This window comes from Triticum aestivum, chromosome 5B, assembly GCF_018294505.1.
Source record: "Triticum aestivum cultivar Chinese Spring chromosome 5B, IWGSC CS RefSeq v2.1, whole genome shotgun sequence".
Lineage (NCBI taxonomy): Eukaryota > Viridiplantae > Streptophyta > Magnoliopsida > Poales > Poaceae > Triticum > Triticum aestivum.
The window spans coordinates 257,468,245-257,487,495 of NC_057807.1; the positions used below are offsets into that span (position 1 = coordinate 257,468,245).

At 48.8% G+C, this 19,251-nt stretch overlaps 1 protein-coding gene across 1 annotated transcript; it reads left to right on the plus strand.

The window, feature by feature from the left end:
• Positions 1-2,784: 2,784 nt before the first annotated feature.
• LOC123114733 (pectinesterase inhibitor 10) lies at positions 2,785-15,271 on the plus strand. The gene is made up of 4 exons (XM_044536161.1): positions 2,785-2,883; positions 5,062-5,343; positions 14,714-14,822; positions 14,916-15,271. Exons 1-4 carry the CDS (start codon positions 2,785-2,787, stop codon positions 15,182-15,184), a joined length of 759 nt encoding a protein of 252 aa, XP_044392096.1. The 3' UTR covers positions 15,185-15,271.
• The last annotated feature ends 3,980 nt before the right edge of the window (positions 15,272-19,251 follow it).

A 19,251-nucleotide genomic window follows, 5' to 3' on the forward strand; every position in this document is an offset into this window, starting at 1 on the left:
CGAGCCCTTTGACTTCCATGGCCTCCCGCCTTGCTCGCATCCTCTCCATTAATGACGCCCAAGCCACAGTTTAATACGGTTTTTAAATATAAAACACTCATCGAAAATGTTTTAGTTAGAACACCCGTATGCAAACCGACAGCTTCCCCAGGAAGCCAAGGGAAAATGTGCCGAGCAGGATTTGTGCAGCTCTTGATCGCAAACGTTTTAGTTAGAACACCCATATGCAAACCGGCAGCTTTCCCAGGAAGCCAAGAGAAAATGTGCCGAACAGGATTTCTGCAGCTCTTGATCGCAAACGTTTTAGATAGAACACTCGTACGCAAAGTGAGAGCTATCGTCTCCCCCCTTAAGTCGAGGGAAAATTCGCAGCGTAGGATTTGTGCATCCCTTCAACGCAAATGGTTGTTTTGGATGACCCGTGTGCAACCACGTACAAACAATTTGGTAAGATTTGCATCTGTCATATTGGGTATGTTGCCATTTGTCAAACTAGAAAGATTGACATTTGTTGATCTAGTAACATTGCCATTTGTCAATCCTTGTAACACTGCGATTTGTCAAAATATGCAGCTAAAATCATTAGCACCATCTAATTTTTGCAACTAAAATTCAGTAATTAAGCATAGATTTCATTCATAGATTAAGCAGTCGTTCTTAATTTATACAAACAGTTCAACTCGACAGCCGAACCGACCAAACTCTTCCTCAATTGTTGCCAACCACGTACTGAAATAGCTAGTTCAACTATATATATACTAGCTAATTTTAAGTACGTTGTACAGTTCCACCACATCTATAGTCAGATGAACTGAACAAAATAGCCCCTAAATATGACTACTACTACGGAGGGTCTTTGTACTACTTCCGGCAGCCTCTCCTCTGCCGAGCGCGCTTAATAAGAGGCAGAGGAGGAGGAGGAGCATACCGACGAGCTGGACAACTGCAATACGGTGCCTGCCGCTGCTGCACGTTCAGCGACGCTCACCAGCTCGAACGCCCTCTACCGCTCCAGATGACCCCTCTCAAAGCAGACGGACTGCCGGTAGATCTCCTGATTCCTCGCCTTTGTGTCGACGTGTGCTGCGACCACGACTGCGGTAAGGATCTTTACGTAATCGATGAGGCGCTCCTCCTCCTCCCACAGGAACTCGATGTAGCGCGCAAGGTCGCTGACGCACGTGCAGGCCTCCACCTCCGCCTCCCTCCTTCGGGCGGCGGTGGCGAAGCGGGTGATGATCCCGATGGTCGACGGTGCGCTATCGGCCACGGGCGGCCGACGATGGGGTGGCGGCCACGACCACAACCTCCCGCCTTCGGGCCGCGGTGACGGAGCGGGTGATGGCCACGGTGGCCGGCAGTGGGGTCGGGGCCACGACGGCCACCTCCCGCCTTCAGGCCGCGGCAGCGGAGCGGGCGATGGCCCTGGCTTTCGACGGTGGTGTGGCGGCAACGGTGGCCGGCAACAGTTGTCGACGGGCAGCGGCGATGGAGCGTGTGGTGGGTGTTCCGCACACACCCAATAGGGACGCCACGCGCACTACACTACGCCGGGGACTGCGCCGCCGCCGCGGTGTAGCCTCCCAGCTGGAACTGTCCTCTGATGACGGCGGAGTGGCTGAGCAATGACGATGGACCGGTGCCATTGGTGATTGTGGGAGAAACACACGAGATAAGCTACAGGGAGGGAGGGGAAAATGCGACGCAGGACTCGCCGGCCGTGAGGGTTTATATAGCAGGCCGATAAGCATTGGAATTTTGGGGGATTTCACCGAGTCGGGCGGGAAGCTTGTGCGGGAACCTGCGAGGTTGCGCGGGAACATGCTCACCGATGATTCATTAGCGCCACTTCGAGCCACTGTTTGGCCAAAAGAATGCCCCCGTGCGTTACACAAGTTTGCACTATAAGCCGTCTGCGGCAGCGGGGTGACAAGACGTGCGAGAGGAGGACGAAAGGACACGTACACATATGGTTAATACAAAAAAACGTTTGCGATTTAATTACCTACTATACCCCCGTCCTGGTTTATAAGTAGTATTTAACTAATAAAATACGAATGCATGTCGCCAAAGATTATATCATTGGATTCGTATTTGAACATAGTTTCCAATTATACAATTTCTGTAACATGCATTAACATTTTGTTGGTTAAATTTAAGGTTATATACCGGCAAGCGTTTTCCCGCAACACACACGGCTTATTTCATCACAAACAACTCGGATGGATCAACTGTATGCCATGTATCGCACACGCAACTCTAATCTGATTCGTGCTTGATGTCTCCGACATCGCTCGCACAGTTCGTTTTATTGGCCACGTATCACTGTGTCGGTCTCTGCTTGCATCCCTCGGCAAGCTCTACTTGCCGTTAGGCGCCGCAGCGCGCTCTGCTCGTGTTCGTCGGCGCGCTCGACTTGTGGACAACTTTTCCTTGCGTGTTCAACTGCTATATGCATATATATGGTTGCTCGTCGTTGAGGCGACTGCGGAGCGCTTTGCTGGCGTTCCTTCGCGCGCGCTCTGCCAGCGGTTGGGCGTGCGCACGATCACGTCGGGGGCCCCATATGCATGCGGTTGCGCAGCGCGCGTTGCCATGCGATGCAGTTACGTGCGACACGATGGAGTTACGCTGCAAATTAGAACTGCCATCAGGGCCTGCCGATATTCCAGGCCGTCCGGCTTCCCCTTTAATTCCCATTACCATTATAACCTTAGTCTCTTCAACCTTTCGATCGCGCCCCACAACACAACAAGCACACCCACGACGACACATAGAGAGGGAATGTCTAGCGGCGCTCTAATGGAGTTCAGCGAGTATAAAGTGGAGACCCACGCGAGGGAGACGGATCTCTCCGTGGTGTACAACATCGACCCGGCCGTGGTGGATGACTACATCAACACCGTTGAGCAGTTGCTTGCTCGAGACAAGTACAAGGTGGTCGGCATCGACCTCCAGTACACCGCCCATCGTCCCGACATAGATCAGAAGGTTGCCGTCGCCCAGTTGTGCGTGCACCATCATGTCCTCATCTACCACTACTGCATGGCCACAGAGCCTTGCGTCCGTTTCACTAGGTTTGTCAACAACACCGACTACAAGTTCGTCACGGTGGAAACCACCGACGATGTAAAAGCGCTCAGGGTTACGGGCTTGGCCTGCCAGAACCTTGTCGAAATCCGTGAGCACTACAGGGTCTGGGGCAGCATGAAGAAGGACTCCCTGGTTGAACTTGCCTCGGCCATCATCGACCCATACTACGAAAAGATGAAGCAGGATGCCAACAGAACACGTCCCGTATCCTGGCACGGGGCCTGGATGCGGCAACTGATGAACCTCACCTCAGGTTCGCGGCCAAGAGCATGTACACATGCTACGAGATGCACAGGCGGATCGTTGTCATGAGAAAGTGCCTTGTTACGGAGATCGACGAGGCCGGATCAAGCCACAACCAGAGCAAGCGTCACAATATGCGTCACAATATCCTAATTAATCATGCATGTAATATATAGTTTACTTTGGTGTGTGAAAATGTCATGCGTGTAGTAGCCACCTATGTAATTATGCAGTGGTGTGCGCAAATGCCATGGTTGTAGTAGCCACCTATGTAAGTGGATGTTTAATTTGGTTATGTAACCATGTCCTTATAAGTGTGTGTGTGTGTGTGTGTCTATATGTTGTTGTTTTGTATGCAATCCCATCACACAACACACACGTCTTATTACCAGCAATCGTCTGTGTTATTATCGGTCTTCTCACACATTTCTGATTACAGACATGTTTGCCGCGTATCACACACATCTTGTTATATTGAACTGTTTCTGTTCTCTTGTCTCAACGCAAACAGTTCATCCGAGTGAACCGCATGCCGTATATCGCACACACCTTGATCTGGCTGACCGTTTCTTTTGTGTTGCCTAATCACAAACAGTTCATCCGAGTGAACCGTATACTGTATATCGCACACACCTTCATCTGCCTGCCCGTTTCTTTTGTTCTTCATCATCACAAACAATTAATTGAACTGAACCGTATGCCCTGCATCGCACATGCAACTAAAATCTGAACCGTGTTTGATGCATCTGTCATCGCAAACGTTTTGCGCCTTTTTTGACGGTTTTTCACACCAACGTTTGCGATTATTGCATCGCACACAGTTTTCGTCAAAGGGTCTCTAATCGTAGTGTCGTGTTAGCAGCATCATGCAGTAGCGTTAGGTACGACATGGGGGAGGGTAAGTGGCGCCCCAAACGGCTGAGCAGCGGCGGCGGCGCTAGTTACGGTGGCGGCGGCGGCGGCGGGTGGTGGCGGGGGTGGGTGGGTTGCGAGAGGAGTGGTAGACATGGGTTCGTGCAACGCTGGAGTTCTTTTCTTCAAATGCGCCAGGAAAGACGTAAGTCCCCCGCGCAAGCAAACACTATTCTTCTTAGAGTTTCTAGAACCTTATCGACGGACAACTACATGCCAGAGCTGAGTCGTTCGCACGGACTCCCGATCGTACATAGTGCATCAGGTTTTAGCTGGGCACCCAGCTGCATCTCTTCACCTGAGATCTCGCCGGGGCCGCTTCGTCGACGGCAGCCAGTCAGAGCAGCAACCAACGCATGTACACCCATAGCCACAGACTCAGCAGTCTCGCCGTTCGAACGATTCTCCACTCCGCTGCTCGACAAGCACCCACCCGATTGTGTTGCCGCTAGTGGGAGTGAATCTAATGGTCACTCTGCTCGCCATCGCCATGTCGCTCCTAACGTTGCATGGCAGAGCGGGCCCAGTTTTTTTGAGCAGATTATGGAGAATCTCGGTCTGAAAAGTCTTTAGCCAAAAAAGAACTCGATTGCCTCTCCAAAATCTTCAGAGGATTCTTCAGAATCCTAGTGCAATCCAAAATCTTCAAAATGGTTGAATTTTCCCACAATCTTAGGATTTTGGCTGGTCCCTCGAAAGAAAACGTTTGGAGTTAACATCATGCCCCTGTTGCAGCAGGTTATTACCGCAAGAATACCACCGAGCCCGCACGACCTGTACAGAAGGAAATGAGCGCCTGGACCTGAGCGCTAGAGTTCCAGCGCCGCCGCTGGCCCTGCCTCGCCATCCCGGACCTCGCCGCCGCTGGCTAGGCCGTCGCCGCCGCCGATCCCGACTCCCGCATCAGCCCTACTTCCTCCCGAAGCTCCAGCGCCTCCCCTTCCCTCCCGCAGCTGCAGCGCCTCCCCTCCCTCCAGAAGCCGCGCTGCGCCCCTCTGCACCAGCTGCGGACGGCGCCTCCCCCTCCCTCCCGAAGCTCCAGCTGGACGGCCACCACTCCACCTAGAGGCAACAGCTGCCGGTTGTGCAGCCACGGTGAGCCGTCCTCTCTCTCTGAACTCTCTGTTCCTTTTTTTAGCTAAATGTGATAGATGGATAAATTTTGTTGCATAGATGGACGAATCGATGTCTCAATTTGATAGATGGATGGATAGATTGATTGTTTTAATTTGTTAGATGGATGGATGGTGCTAGATTTATTTTTTTGTTACCGTCAATGCTACTGTCTATCGGTGCTATTGCTAGATATTGGTACTGTCAATATTATTAGATGGATGAATGCTGCTGCCTATTCGTTTCCAGCACACAACTCTTTCAAAGGGTAGTACAGACATTTCAGCACACAACTCTTTCCAGAATCTCAAACTGGAATCTGAGAAAAGAACTCAACGGCAGATTCTGGGGGAAGTAGATTCTCGGAGAATTTTCCAGAATCTTGATTCTGCAGAATCCTGCACGAAAAGAACTGGCCCTAATGCCTGTCATATCGTCTAGTGCGTAGGCACCGAACTGCTAATTACTACTATGTGCTAAACTTGCCAGCGAACGACCACTTGATTTATCATGCCAACGAACTGGAACTCTGCACCGCACAAAAAATTCTCTCTGAATCAACCAAGAGTAACATTAAGGACCTGGCAAGTTCTTACGGTTTTATATTTACACGGCATCAACTACATTGGGATTTACAGGCGCTTCCACACACACGCAGTTGGGTGGAAGCTAACACTCTCACCCAGCATGGTCGCAACTAAACAAACACCAGCACGGCATGTTCACCACGTAGCATATTATGTAGACTTTACGAACACATTCTGCTTACAAGCACTTCCACACAACCGAAAGGAATAGGAGCTAAACCATGTAGCAAAATACAGTGCTTCTCCATCGTCGTAGGATATCACATCCACAACCCAAACCAAAATGAGACACTACAAACCACATCATGTCGCTTGTCTTCAGAACAGCGTCATGATAGGCAATCTGACTTCCGAGGTACATCCCGTTGTACTCCCGGAGATTGTAGGTTATCTTCCACCCTGTAGCTCGAACATACCACCCTGCGATGTTTGCATGAATGCACTTCTGGAGGCCGTTCAACACCAACTCTGCATTGACCTCATGCTTGATAGTTGATACACATCTCGTCATCATCCACCGTTGTCTCGCACAGGTCCATCACCGGCATCATGTGTTCCTCAATATCCACAACATATACTGAATAGCCCACCATCGTTGGCACAGGGAGCATGAGCTACAAAACATGACATTCGAATCAAATCTCATGACATACAAGCTGTTGCATAAAATCCAATGGATAACAACATTTCATATTTATTACCTTTTGTGTCCATTCTAGTCTGTATCCCAACAATTCATCCATCATAGATCTCATGAACTCATAGTCAAGCACATCCGATCCGTACATCAGCTCCTCCTACACATGCTGCGTTATCAGTTTATCACAAACAGTCCTTTTCCAAAAAAAAAATAGTGCAAAAAATAAAAATTAATCTTCTGCACCACAAATCTGATATCAAACACACGCCTCCAGCATTGGGATCATGTGCTTAAACCACTTCCTGCTTTTTTTTTATACGGCAACATAAGTTAGCACATCTTCTTTGGTAAATCACCAGCCGCTTAGACCTATGTTTTTGCATCACTCACTTGCTAAGGTCTGTCGCTGTACATGTAAGCATGTTATCATAGAAAGTCAGCACGTCTCGGGTGAGTGGCACATCGTGCTTCAATCCCACTCCACGGGAATACGTCGCCTATCCCTGGCTTCAGCTCTGTCCTCACGGTACCTACTTGCAAAGTAAGATCCCTGGACATCCGGGCAGACACACCTGATGGGCAACAGTAATATCAAAACGTAATTATCATTTACTACAAACATCACAGAAGACAAAATGTTTGCAATTACCTCTCGAACCTTGGGTATAGCGGCGTTGCCCAACATGTTCGCCACTGACATTTGCAGAGTTATGACCTATCTAGAGTTTATGAGAACCACTTCAGAATAACTGAATCACAGCAAACAAACCACCCCCATATTTCCCAGTCGGCACTCGCCCATGTTCCCTCCATGCTGAAGCTCTGTACTTCTATCTGCTACAGTCGCACCTACATCACCAAAATCCATGAAAAACAAAATTTCTGAAATGTACCCCAGTTAACACATACAAACAGTAGCTGAAGGAGTCCCTCCAGACATCAATGGAAACCAACAATGTACTACTGAACAATACATTTGATAGTTACAAACCCTCAGCATTAGCACGCCCTCCAGTGTCCTTACCAGCGGAGCTGCTCCCAGGTTCTCTGGCGGCGTAACAAAAATAAAATCATCATCGCTCAGGCCTCATTACAAAAACTTGGCGTAGGAAGGTCGCCCCAGATGCTGAGTAGTTCCTCACGACCCCACGAGCAGTGGGTGTAGTGTCATGCCCAGGCTGATGAGCCAACGAGTTCCTACACACATCCCACAGGTCCTCTGGCCGCACAGATGACTGATGCGACTGCAATCAGATATGTTGTTATCCCTGTGTTTTCCAGTAATCATGTCAATCTCCACCAAAGTATGAGTACTGGGGATAGCAAGTGCGCCAAATGCTCAAAGAACCATTTTACTTGCAGCAGATGCATTTTGAAGGTCTCAACAACCATGCACTTCCTGATCCGCATACTCCTACCTGACCAACATCTCAGCCTCGTACTCTCCCGTAATCGAAGACGATTCTGACAGACTAATAGTCTAAGCTACCATTGAGAATCGTACTCTCCTGGCTCTGTGATTTGTCTTATCAGATTCCCATGAAACAAGAATTAAATCTAACAACTCACCACATTTCCCAACCCAGTAGCCCCATTAACCCAGCTATTAGGCTGCCATAGTGGGGGTAACATAAGTAGTATCATGCACTTGGGACTCGCAAACATGCTTATGTGGCAGACAATTAAAGAAGAGAGAGATGGTTATAGTAACATAGGTAGATACCGTAACATAATAAATGTGATGCTACTATGTGTCATGCATGGCAATAAATGAGACCACCTATGATACTTCCTCCGTCTAGGTGTGTAAGTCATCTTATGAAAACCAAATAATCCCAAAACATTTAGGCGCGGTGCATTAACTTCTACCTCGTTTCTTGTTTCTTGACATATCAACCAATAAGAGATGAGAGGTGTGCATGCTTTTAATGACTTGAGACTACCAAACACGACATGCAGTGGTTAGTTCATTGCATGCAATGCTATTAATTAGAAAATAATCATTAAGGTCCCTCGTTTTTCCCTCCTTGGTCACGGTACACAACCTAAGATGACTTACTCACCTAGACGGAGGGAGTACTAATTTATGATACTATGCACTATAGAGATAGGCCCTGTTTGGTTCATAAGTCCTAGGACTTTTTCTAGTCCCAACTAAAAAGTCCCTAGTCCCTAAAAAGTCCCTTCCTGTTTGTTTCCAGAGACTAAAAAGTCCCTAGTCCCTTCCTAGAGGTTATTAAATGACCATGCTGCCCCTAGTATATAAAACATAACAATCAAACAACACCATGGGGTGGCGGGCCAATGGATGCATGAAGGGGCATTGTTGGAAAAGTCCCAAAAAGTCCCAAAAAAGACTCTCCTTGAGAGTCTTCTTCATTTAGTCCCAAATACCTAGTTTAGTCCCTAAAAAGTCCCTCCCTGTTAGACTAAGTATATATTAGATATACGTGTTGTAACACAACTTGTATTTGTACGGTTCCCTCTTACAAATATATGACAGCCGTACCCATCAAGGGTATCGAGCATTGTTCCAAACCCTAATACGTTTAACATGGTATCAGACGACACGTTCGATCCGCGTCACGCTTCCGCCTCCTCTGCTGCCGTCGCGCCGGCCCCCGCCGCCGCGCCGCCTCTCTCCACTCTGGCGATGGAGTCGCCGTTCCTGGCGTCGCCTCCACTTGCCTGGGCCCGATCTACTGCATCGGGATCACATCCTCCCGCGCCGCATCGATCGCCCGCCATGTTGCCGCCGCCTCGGTCGCCTGATGCGCCTCCGATCGCGGCCATCCCGATCCAGTCGTGGGGCGCGCCTCCACCACCGGCCTCCTGCGGCGCCAATGGGCAGGCGGCCTACGGTGGTCTTCCAGCCTCGGCCCCGTACGGCGATGCGGCCAGGTCGGCCTCGTACCACGATGCGCCCCTGGCCTCGGGGCCCTATGGCGTTCCCATCCAGGCGCCGTACGGCGGCCCGTACCCGGCGCCCTACCTCGCGCCATCGGCTGCAACGTATGCGCCGTATTCTACTCCAGCCCCGGCGTCCTACGCTGCTGCCCAGCCGTATGCCGCTCCTCCTGCGCTCCCGTATGGTGCGCGCTCCTCGGCGGCTTATGGCCATCATCAACAACCATCGGCCGAGGCACTAGTCCCGTATAGTGCTGTTCTGACGCCTGGTCCGCCGCCTGATCTGCCGCTCTCCGCACCGATGGCCGAACCAGGGCCGTTTCACTTCGCCCATCTGGTGACGGTGAAGCTTTCTGCTGATAACTATCTCCTGTGGCGCGCTCAAGTGTTGCCGCTGATGCGGAGCCACTACCTTGAAGGATATGTTGATGGCTCCCTGCCGTGCCCTCCGGCTATGGTTCCGGTGCCCTCGTCTCATGGTGGCTCTGTCATGGTCCCCAACCCTGCTCATCGTCGATGGACTGCTCAAGATCAAGCCATCCTGGGTGCTATCCAGTCGTCGCTCACTCCATCCGTGGCTGGCATGGTTGTCTTTGCCGCCACGTCGAGGGATGCATGGACCACGCTTGACTCCAGCTTTTCCTCACAGTCGCTCGCACGTTCGTCTGCTATACGCAATCAGCTGGGTGTGGTCAAGAAGAATGATCTCTCTGTCACCGCTTTCTTCAACAAAGTCAAAAGCTTGGCCGATACACTGTCCTTCATTGGGAAGCCGCTCCGTGATGAGGAGTTTACTTCATTCATTCTTAATGGACTGGACGAGGATTATGACTCTCTGGTTCAAAATGTCAACGGGCGTGACACGCCGATGCCACCCCGTGACCTCTACGCCCGCCTCCTTAACACGGAACAGCGGCTCGCTGCTCGTCGCTCTGTCGGAGTCTACACGGAGGGCCCTTCTGCGAATGCTGCTCTTCGCGGAGGTGCCCGTGGTGCCAAGCAGAAGCCACCGCCGCCCTCGGGCAACCAGCCTCGTCCTCCCGCTCCTCCAACGGCTGGTCGCAAGCGACTTCACTGCGAGGCGTGTGGTGGTGGTGTCGAGTGTCAGCTTTGCGGTATTTAGGGGCACTTGGCGTCTCGGTGTCATCGTCGGTTTAAACGTGATTTCCTTGGCATCGGGAACAATGGGAAGGGCAACGAGAAGCAAGCTGCTCTTGCCACACAGGAGCCCGGGTTCACTCCTTCATATTCTGTTGATCCTGCCTGGTACATGGACACAGGCGCCACAGACCACTTGACGAGCCAGCTTGACAAGTTGGCCACTCGACAGCCCTACACCGGCCATGATCAGGTTCGCACTGCCAATGGATCAGGTATGCCCATCTCACATATTGGTCAGGCATCTCTTCTTTCTCATACCACTAAAACCTTGCGTCTCCTTGATGTCCTTCGTGTTCCTTCAGTCACACGTAGTTTACTCTTGGTTCCTAAATTAACTCTTGACAACAATGTGTTTGTTGAGTTTCACCCTTTCCATTTTTTTGTTAAGGATCGGGACACGAGGGACGTTCTTCTTAGTGGTCGAGCTCGTGACGGCTTATATGCGCTTGATGTGCCACGCGTGCCTGATGTGCCACGAGTATCTTAGGTGTTTAGTGGTGTGCGGGTGTCGTCGTTGCAGTGGCATTCTCGCCTTGGCCACCCTGCCACTCCCATTGTGCGACATGTGCTTCATCGTCATCGTCTTCCCGTTGAGTCCAGTAATAAGGAGTTTCTAGTTTGTGATGCCTGTCAACAAGGCAAGAGTCATCAGTTGCCCTTTTCTGTATCAAATCGTGCTGTCAAGGCTCCTCTTGAACTTGTGTTTTCCGATGTGTGGGGCTATGCCCAAACCTCTGTTAGTGGGCACAACTATTATGTCAGTTTCGTAGATGCTTTCAGTCGCTTTACTTGGCTTTATCTTATTAAGCGCAAATCTGATGTGTTTCATGTTTTCATGCAATTTCAAGCACATGTTGAACGGTTACTCAAGCACAAAATTATTCATGTTCAGTCTGACTGGGGAGGTGAATACCGTAATCTTAACACCTTCTTTCAGAAGCTTGGTATCTCACATCATGTGTCTTGTCCTCACACACATCAGCAGAACGGTGCAGCTGAGCGTAAGCACTGTCATATAGTTGAAACTGGGCTAACACTTCTTGCACATGCCTCTGTCCCATTTCGGTTCTGGAGCGATGCCTTTGTTACTGCTTGTTTTTTGATAAACAGGATTCCCACACGACTTCTTCACATGAATTCCCCTCTAGAAGTGTTGCTTCAGGAAACTCCAGATTACTCCTTTCTCAAAGTGTTCGGTTGTGCGTGTTGGCCACATCTTCGCCCGTACAATAAGCATAAACTTGAGTACCGGTCGAAAAAATGCGTGTTCCTCGGATACAGTCCTCTCCGCAAAGGTTACAAGTGTCTCCATGTTCCATCAAACCGTGTTTACATTTCCCGTGATGTTCTGTTTGATGAGACTGTCTTCCCCTTTTCCACGCTCACATTGCCCACTGACACTCCTGTCATCGAGTTGCACCCGTTTCCAGTATTGCCTGATCAGTTTGTAGATGCTGCATACTCTCCTCTGTTGTTGCCTAAACACGGTGCAGGTGCTGGACGAGGTGCCCGACTGGAGCTGCTTGATGATGATGGTGCGCCACCTATGCCAGCTGTTGCTACACCGGCTGCACCCGCTGATACGACGGCCTCCGCCGACGTTGATCACACGTGCATGCCCCATGCACGTGGATCCGCTGGCATGCCCGCGTCACCTGGGCTAGCTTCCCCGGTGGCCTCGACGCCTGGGCTTGCGGCCCCGCAGTCGCCTGGGTCAGCTGACCCCGCGGCTCGGTCCCCTGGGCCGGTGGCCTCACCGATCAAGGATGCTTGCATGTCCCATGCACGTGGGCTCGCTGAAGCGCCCGTGTCGCCCGGTGAGCTCGTGTCGCCCGGTGCACTTGTGTCGCCTGGTTCCTCGTCGCCACCCACGCCTGGCCATTCTTCGTCGACAACTTCAGGTCAGGTGCTGCGCTTGACTGTGCCGCCAGACGCACTTGTTGACTCACCTGCAGGCGCGTCCTCTCCTGTGGTGACAGCTCCATCGCTACCTCCGCCTGTCATCCTGCGCCCTCATACTCGCAGCAAGAGTGGCATCTTCCAACCGAAGAAGCATACTGACGGGACTGTCGCATGGCTTGCAGCATGCGTGGCGCATGCTGAGGCAGATCCTACGACTGAACCACGACACTTTCAGGCAGCACTTCGCATTCCACATTGGCGTGCTGCTATGGAGCAGGAGATCCATGCTCTTCAGCAGAACAACACTTGGCGTCTGGTTTCACCTCCATCTGGTGTCAATATCATTGATTCTAAATGGGTATTTAAGGTGAAGAAACATGCTGATGGCTCCATTGAGAGGTATAAGGCACGCCTGGTTGCAAAGGGATTCAAACAACGGTATGTCATTGATTACGAAGACACGTTCAGTCCTGTTATTAAACCCACTACTATGCGTGTTCTTCTTTCCTTGGCTGTTACTCGAGGATGGTCGCTTCGACAGCTTGACGTTCAGAATGCTTTTCTCCATGGAGTTCTGGAGGAAGAGGTCTATATGCGTCAGCCGCCAGGGTTTGTTGATCCTGATCAGCCACATCATTTGTGTCGTCTTGTCAAGGCTCTCTATGGGTTGAAGCATGCCCCTCGTGCGTGGCATGCACGTCTTGGAGCTGCTCTTCGTGCGCATGGTTTTGTGCCTTCTACAGCGGATACATCTCTGTTTATTCTTCAGCGGCCTGAGGTGACTATGTACATTCTGGTCTACGTTGATGATATCATTCTTGTCAGTTCATCTGCTGTTGCTACGGACCGGCTTGTGTCCTCTCTTAGTGCTGAGTTTGCTGTTAAGGATCTTGGGAGACTTCATTATTTCATGGGTTTGGAGGTGCTTCATTCTGATGGTGGTCTGGCCCTTTCTCAGAGGAAGTACTCTCAGGATCTTCTACTCGTGCTGGTATGTTGCAGTGCAAGATTGCCACGACTCCTATGTCTGCCACAGATAAGCTGACAGCTCTTGATGGTGACTTGCTCTCTCCTGAGGATGCTACGGAGTATCGCGGTATTGTTGGTGGACTGCAGTACTTGCTCGTTACTCGAGCAGACATCTCTTTTGCGGTCAACCGTGTGTGCCAGTACCTTCATGCGCCTCGTGGACCTCACTGGTCCGCTGTTAAACGCATCCTGCGCTATGTTCGTCACACCGGTTCATATGGTCTCTATCTTCGGCCTGCATCTTCTGGACTGATCTCAGCCTTTTCTGATGCCGATTGGGCTGGTTGTCCTGATGATCGGCGATCCACGGGGGGACATGCTGTGTTCTTTGGACCTAACTTGATCGCCTGTCAAGCTCGCAAGCAAGCTACAGTGTCCCGGAGTAGTACTGAAGCTGAGTACAAAGCAGTTGCTAATGCCACAGCTGAGATCATATGGGTGCAGTCATTACTTCGAGAGTTGAAGGTCTCTCCCACTCAGTCGCCTGTCCTTTGGTGTGACAACATCGGTGCCACATATCTTTCATCTAATCCGGTGTTTCATGCCGAACGAAGCACATCGAAGTTGACTATCATTTTGTCAGGGAACGTGTTGCAAAGAAGCTTCTTCAGATCAAGTTTGTTTCTTCTAAGGATCAGCTTGCTGATATCTTCACTAAACCTTTGCCCTTGCCTTCTTTTGAAGGATGTCGACGCAATCTTAACCTTCTGAGTATTTCAGGACATAGTTAAGATTGAGGGAGGGTGTTAGACTAAGTATATATTAGATATACGTGTTGTAACACAACTTGTATTTGTACGGTTCCCTCTTATAAATATATGACAGCCGTACCCATCAAGGGTATCGAGCATTGTTCCAAACCCTAATACGTTTAACACTCCCGTTTGGTAAAAAAGTCTCTGAGAGGGACTTTTTCTAGTCCCTACACAAAAAAGTCCCTGGAAACAAACACATACTCCCTCCGTCCGAAAATACTTGTCATCAAAACGAATAAAAGGGGATGTATCTAGATGTATTTTAGTTCTAGATACATCCTTTTTTGTTCATTTTGATGACAAGTATTTTCGGACGGAGGGAGTATGTTCATTATAAAATGCTTGCCCAACACATATGTTCTTCTCCTCAGAACACCAAGACTGCTATCAAAATCATCTCATATGGACACAACAGCTGGGTCAAGACGAGCGCAAACCTTATGCTACTCCTGACCATCACCTTCCTTTTGCTACCGTCAGGTACAAACCATTGAAATAATTACTTGCTATTGCGATTCGTCCTAGAAAAGGATGGTCATGACATGGTGTGTTCTTGTTGGCCTTTATTTTCAGATACTTCAGCAGCAGGGTGGAATGGTTGCAAGTCATTTGTCATTGGTCCGATAGAGGAAGCATGTACCCGCAAGGAATGCACCTTCGCATGCCAAGATGGGTTCACTAAGTTGGGTCACTGCAAAGACGGTGTTGTTAAGTGTGGTTGGAAATCCAACTGTGTTCTGCTGGATGTAACTGCACTCTATGCGGAGATTTCAACCGTCCATCCATATAACTTGGGAACAAATAACAAGTACCTAGGGAACAATTCCATGTTTACTACGTAGAATAAGAGCCACACTGAAGTGGCTGAGCAACGAGTGTTTGCTTTGAAAACTATATGGAGGCTTAAATGTTTAATTTTCATGTATGTTATTTGGATTGTGTTTCCATGTGAGTCTGGCTATATCATTATTTGGAGTGCCCAACATGTTATGAATATCTATGTTGAAATAAACTTTGGACTAGTGAAGCGAGTGCAAAAAATTATCGTACCTAGGCCCATGTATCACCTTGAAGTATATGATGTGGCTTTGGAGCGACACTAGCTTTGAATCATGTCATTTGGTCTGACATAATATAACTGCACCACGTAGATGGGCAGCTGCCATATAAGATGATTAAGACACCAATTTTGAGGAAACACTCCCGAACAGCCGTCTTATGTGTAGCATTTGCCAGACCGATCCTTGGCAGTCGATTCATCTTTTTTCTCACGGCCAAGAGAATCGATCAAAATCATGCGCCGTTTTTTTTTCAACTTTCCGATATTCATGCATATACTCCCGTGGAATCCATTTATCCCGAATTAATTGCTCCGAAACAAACTGACGGCTATACTGCCTCCGCTCCACCTAGTTGGCGAGCCATCCCGTTCGGCGGCCGTGCGGACAGCCGGAGACTGGCGCACCACCTGCCAGCTGACGACCTCACGAACTCCCCGTCGTGCTTGTCTATTATGATTTCAAAAATATCATAGTAAAATACTCATCATAACATCTCCGATGCTCAATGGATATGCAAATCTTTTCTCAACCAAAATAAACATGATAGTCCAACTTTTATTCAAACTAAACTGATATAGAAACTTTAATGGAGAAATTAACTAGAGAAAAACAATAAGGGGCACAAAGGGCCTTAAAATCCATCCATGCTTAACATGCTAAGCCGGTTGGATTCATTTAATTTTTTTTATTGGTACCGGAGTTCTTTGCAGGTGTAAACAGAGTTATGTTGGTGAGCGTGTCAAGGAGTAACTTGTTTGTCAGCTCCAAGTTATGTGAAGCTTGTACACGTGAAGCGTCTCATCTTGGTTTACAATGATTCTCAGGCTCGTGGTCAACGCCGCCCGCGTTTTTGCCACGGATGACGCCTTCATCTCCTTGATTTGTTCACCCAAGATAATATTTATAGCTTTTGAACTACTAGCATGTACCTCTGGTTCATAGGCGCCATGCCGAACTGGCGTAGGATTAGGATCTGCGAGGAATTTCTTCCTCAGAGGTCCTACTGTGATGTGTGATCCAATGGTAGGTTCCTTCCGTGCTTTGGGTTCAATCTGCTGGGCTCCTCCGTATGATCATGAATAGTGCAGTCACTAAAGCCACATCTACCCATGATGATTGGGTTGATCTTGATGAAGTTAAGACGATTGCCAGTGTTGATGACCTTGACGGGCTTAATGTGGTTCGACTCCGGCTTCTTGTTCCCTTCTTCCTCTTCATCTTCTTGGTCCTCGAAAGGCTCCTCTTATGGTTCCTACTCTAAAGAGGACCAATCGCGGATGCGACATTTCCTCTCCCTCTTGTTGCTATGTGAGTCATGGCCTTCAAGTTCTATATCCTCCTCTTCTTGGGAAGAGGTCCGCCTCACGTCCCATTAACGTGTCATTGCTTCTTGCACTCGAAACTCAGGAAAAACTTATGTTATGTGGGTTGTGTTAGCTTTGAAGAGAAAGGAGGCAAGGGATCAATATATAAGAGGCAAAGCTCGCACGTAATCTCAAGATAAGATTAAAAAGAACTGGAAATAAACCGAACAAATCAGGAATATTCTGAAGTGAATCGGAGTTGTATCATGACCGACGACATCTGGGACAAGTGCGCGCTCGTACCAGCTCTCGTACCAGTCTTTTCGCCCAAAGTTAAAAGGGAATAGAGCCCACGATGACCTTCGATCCGAGCAAGTGCGCTCGTACTAGCGCCGGTACTGCCTTGTCGAACCTGCGGTGAACCTTTTTTTCAAACAAAGTAAACACTTGAGCTTTCGGAATAGAACAAAGGATGACCAAAGGTACGAGCGTGGGAACTCATACCATGGGTCGTACCCACTTTCGCCTCACGCACACGAGTCCAGAGCCAGAGACGGCGTCCGGTACGACCACAGGCAGTCGTACCAGCGTCTGTACCGCGTGGTAAACCTCCAAACTTAACAGAAAATCAAAACAAGACTAAAGAAATAGAAATCTAAAGCTTTTAAATAAATCCAATGAAGTTACTAGCAGTGTTTTGGCTTTTTGCCCAAGCTTTGTTCTTTAGATATGTTTTTGTTCAAACTATCTTTTCCCTCCGTGGAGGGTTTCATCCTAGGGAGTTTACTGGGGTGCAAGGCATTAGCACAATCAAGCAAATCAAATTCTCTTTATTTTTACCTCCGGTTTCAAGAATGACTCCTCAAGACCAATTAATGAGGGTTCAGTATCCCCAAAGGTACTTGTGGTTTTTTTTTGAAGTCACCGTCGTACTGTAAGGGATACAGACTCGTGTCTCTGAGGCCATTCTTCCTTCTTCCACGAACGAGACGTTCACCAATGATTGGTCTATCTCGATATGGTTTAACATTTGAGTGTCAAATTCTTGCAGAAGGAGACTGTAAGTGCATCTAGTGCCACCCCTAGTTGGTTTTGGAGTATTGATGACAAACTTGGTTGAGGGACTAATGTGTTTGTGAGAATTGTAGGATAACACATGTAGTAGTCCCATATTGATTCAATTTACGTACCGGAGATGACCCCTAAAAATGTGTGAAGACATTGAAGACAATGGTGGTCTGTGAAGATATTCACATTGAAGACTATGACAAGAGAAGACATCGCATGAAGACTATGGAGTACGAAGACATAGTTGTTTCGTAGTTTCCTTTTCTTCTTTGTCGGGTCATAGGAACCACCGTACTATTAAGTGGAGTCCAAGTGAACAAAGTCAGAGTGACTGAAGTGATGCTCAACCAAATCCTATGTCTTCGAGCGAAGACAATGAGAGCAAATCTTATCCAGAGCTGGATGAGTCAGCTTTGCTTGTAACCCAAGCTAAGCTGCCGCATGTGTTTGAAATCTGACCGTTGGACACGTGTCAGTTCCTTAGTGACCCAGGGTCATTTTGGACAAATCAGGTCGAGTTGCCTCCTGGCTATAAATAGCCCACCCCCTACACCATAAATTGGTTGTCGTTTGAGAGAAACCCACCTCTGAAGGCTTTGAGAGAGAAATCCTTGCGAGGACAAAGCCCAAAACCCCCAGAGCCAAAGAGTGTTAGGCATCACTAAAGTCTTTCCATCCGCGTGATCTGAAGACTTATTAAACTTGAGGACTATGAATCCTCCAGCCGGTTAGGCGTCGCGTTTTGAGCATCCAAGAGTCATTGTGGATTGCCGGTGAATGAAGTCTGTGAAGGTTTGGAAGTCTCCCTTGAAGACTTACCAGAGTGATTGGGCGAGGACTAAGTGTTATTAGCTCAAGGGAAATAAGGTGAAGAGACGGTCTTCTGAGTTGAATCTCAGCCTCCCTAAACAGACGTACAGTTGTCACAGCAACTGTAACTGGTCCAACAAACCCCTTGTCCTCTCCGAGCAACTGGTTCTATCCTTCCTCTCTCTTTACTTACAGTTTGTCTTCGTGAAGTCTTTCCTCATGTGCCTGATCTGATTAACTTCATTGTGTGAAGACTATTTACTGTTTGGCTTCACACTATCTTCCATCCTGATACATATTACCTAGTTGCTGATAGTCTTCGTGCTTTCACTACATTGCTTACTTGACTATGGCTTGTCTAGTGTAGTCTACCTTCCGCTGCATATCAATAGATTCATTTCTATTGTTTTTCTTCAAAGCACCCCTGTTTTGAAGACTTTCATAAAAATCGCCTATTCACCCCCCCTATAGTCGAATACTAGCACTTTCAATTGGTATCAGAGCAAGGTGCTCCGTTGTTCTGTGTGATTCGGTTTAACCACCTAGAGTTTAGCTATGTCAACTGCAGGGATAAGCAAGGTCTCTGCTGCGTGCCCTGTCTTCGACGACACTGATTACCCCTACTAGAAGAATAATATGCGTATGCATCTTGAAGCCATTGACGCC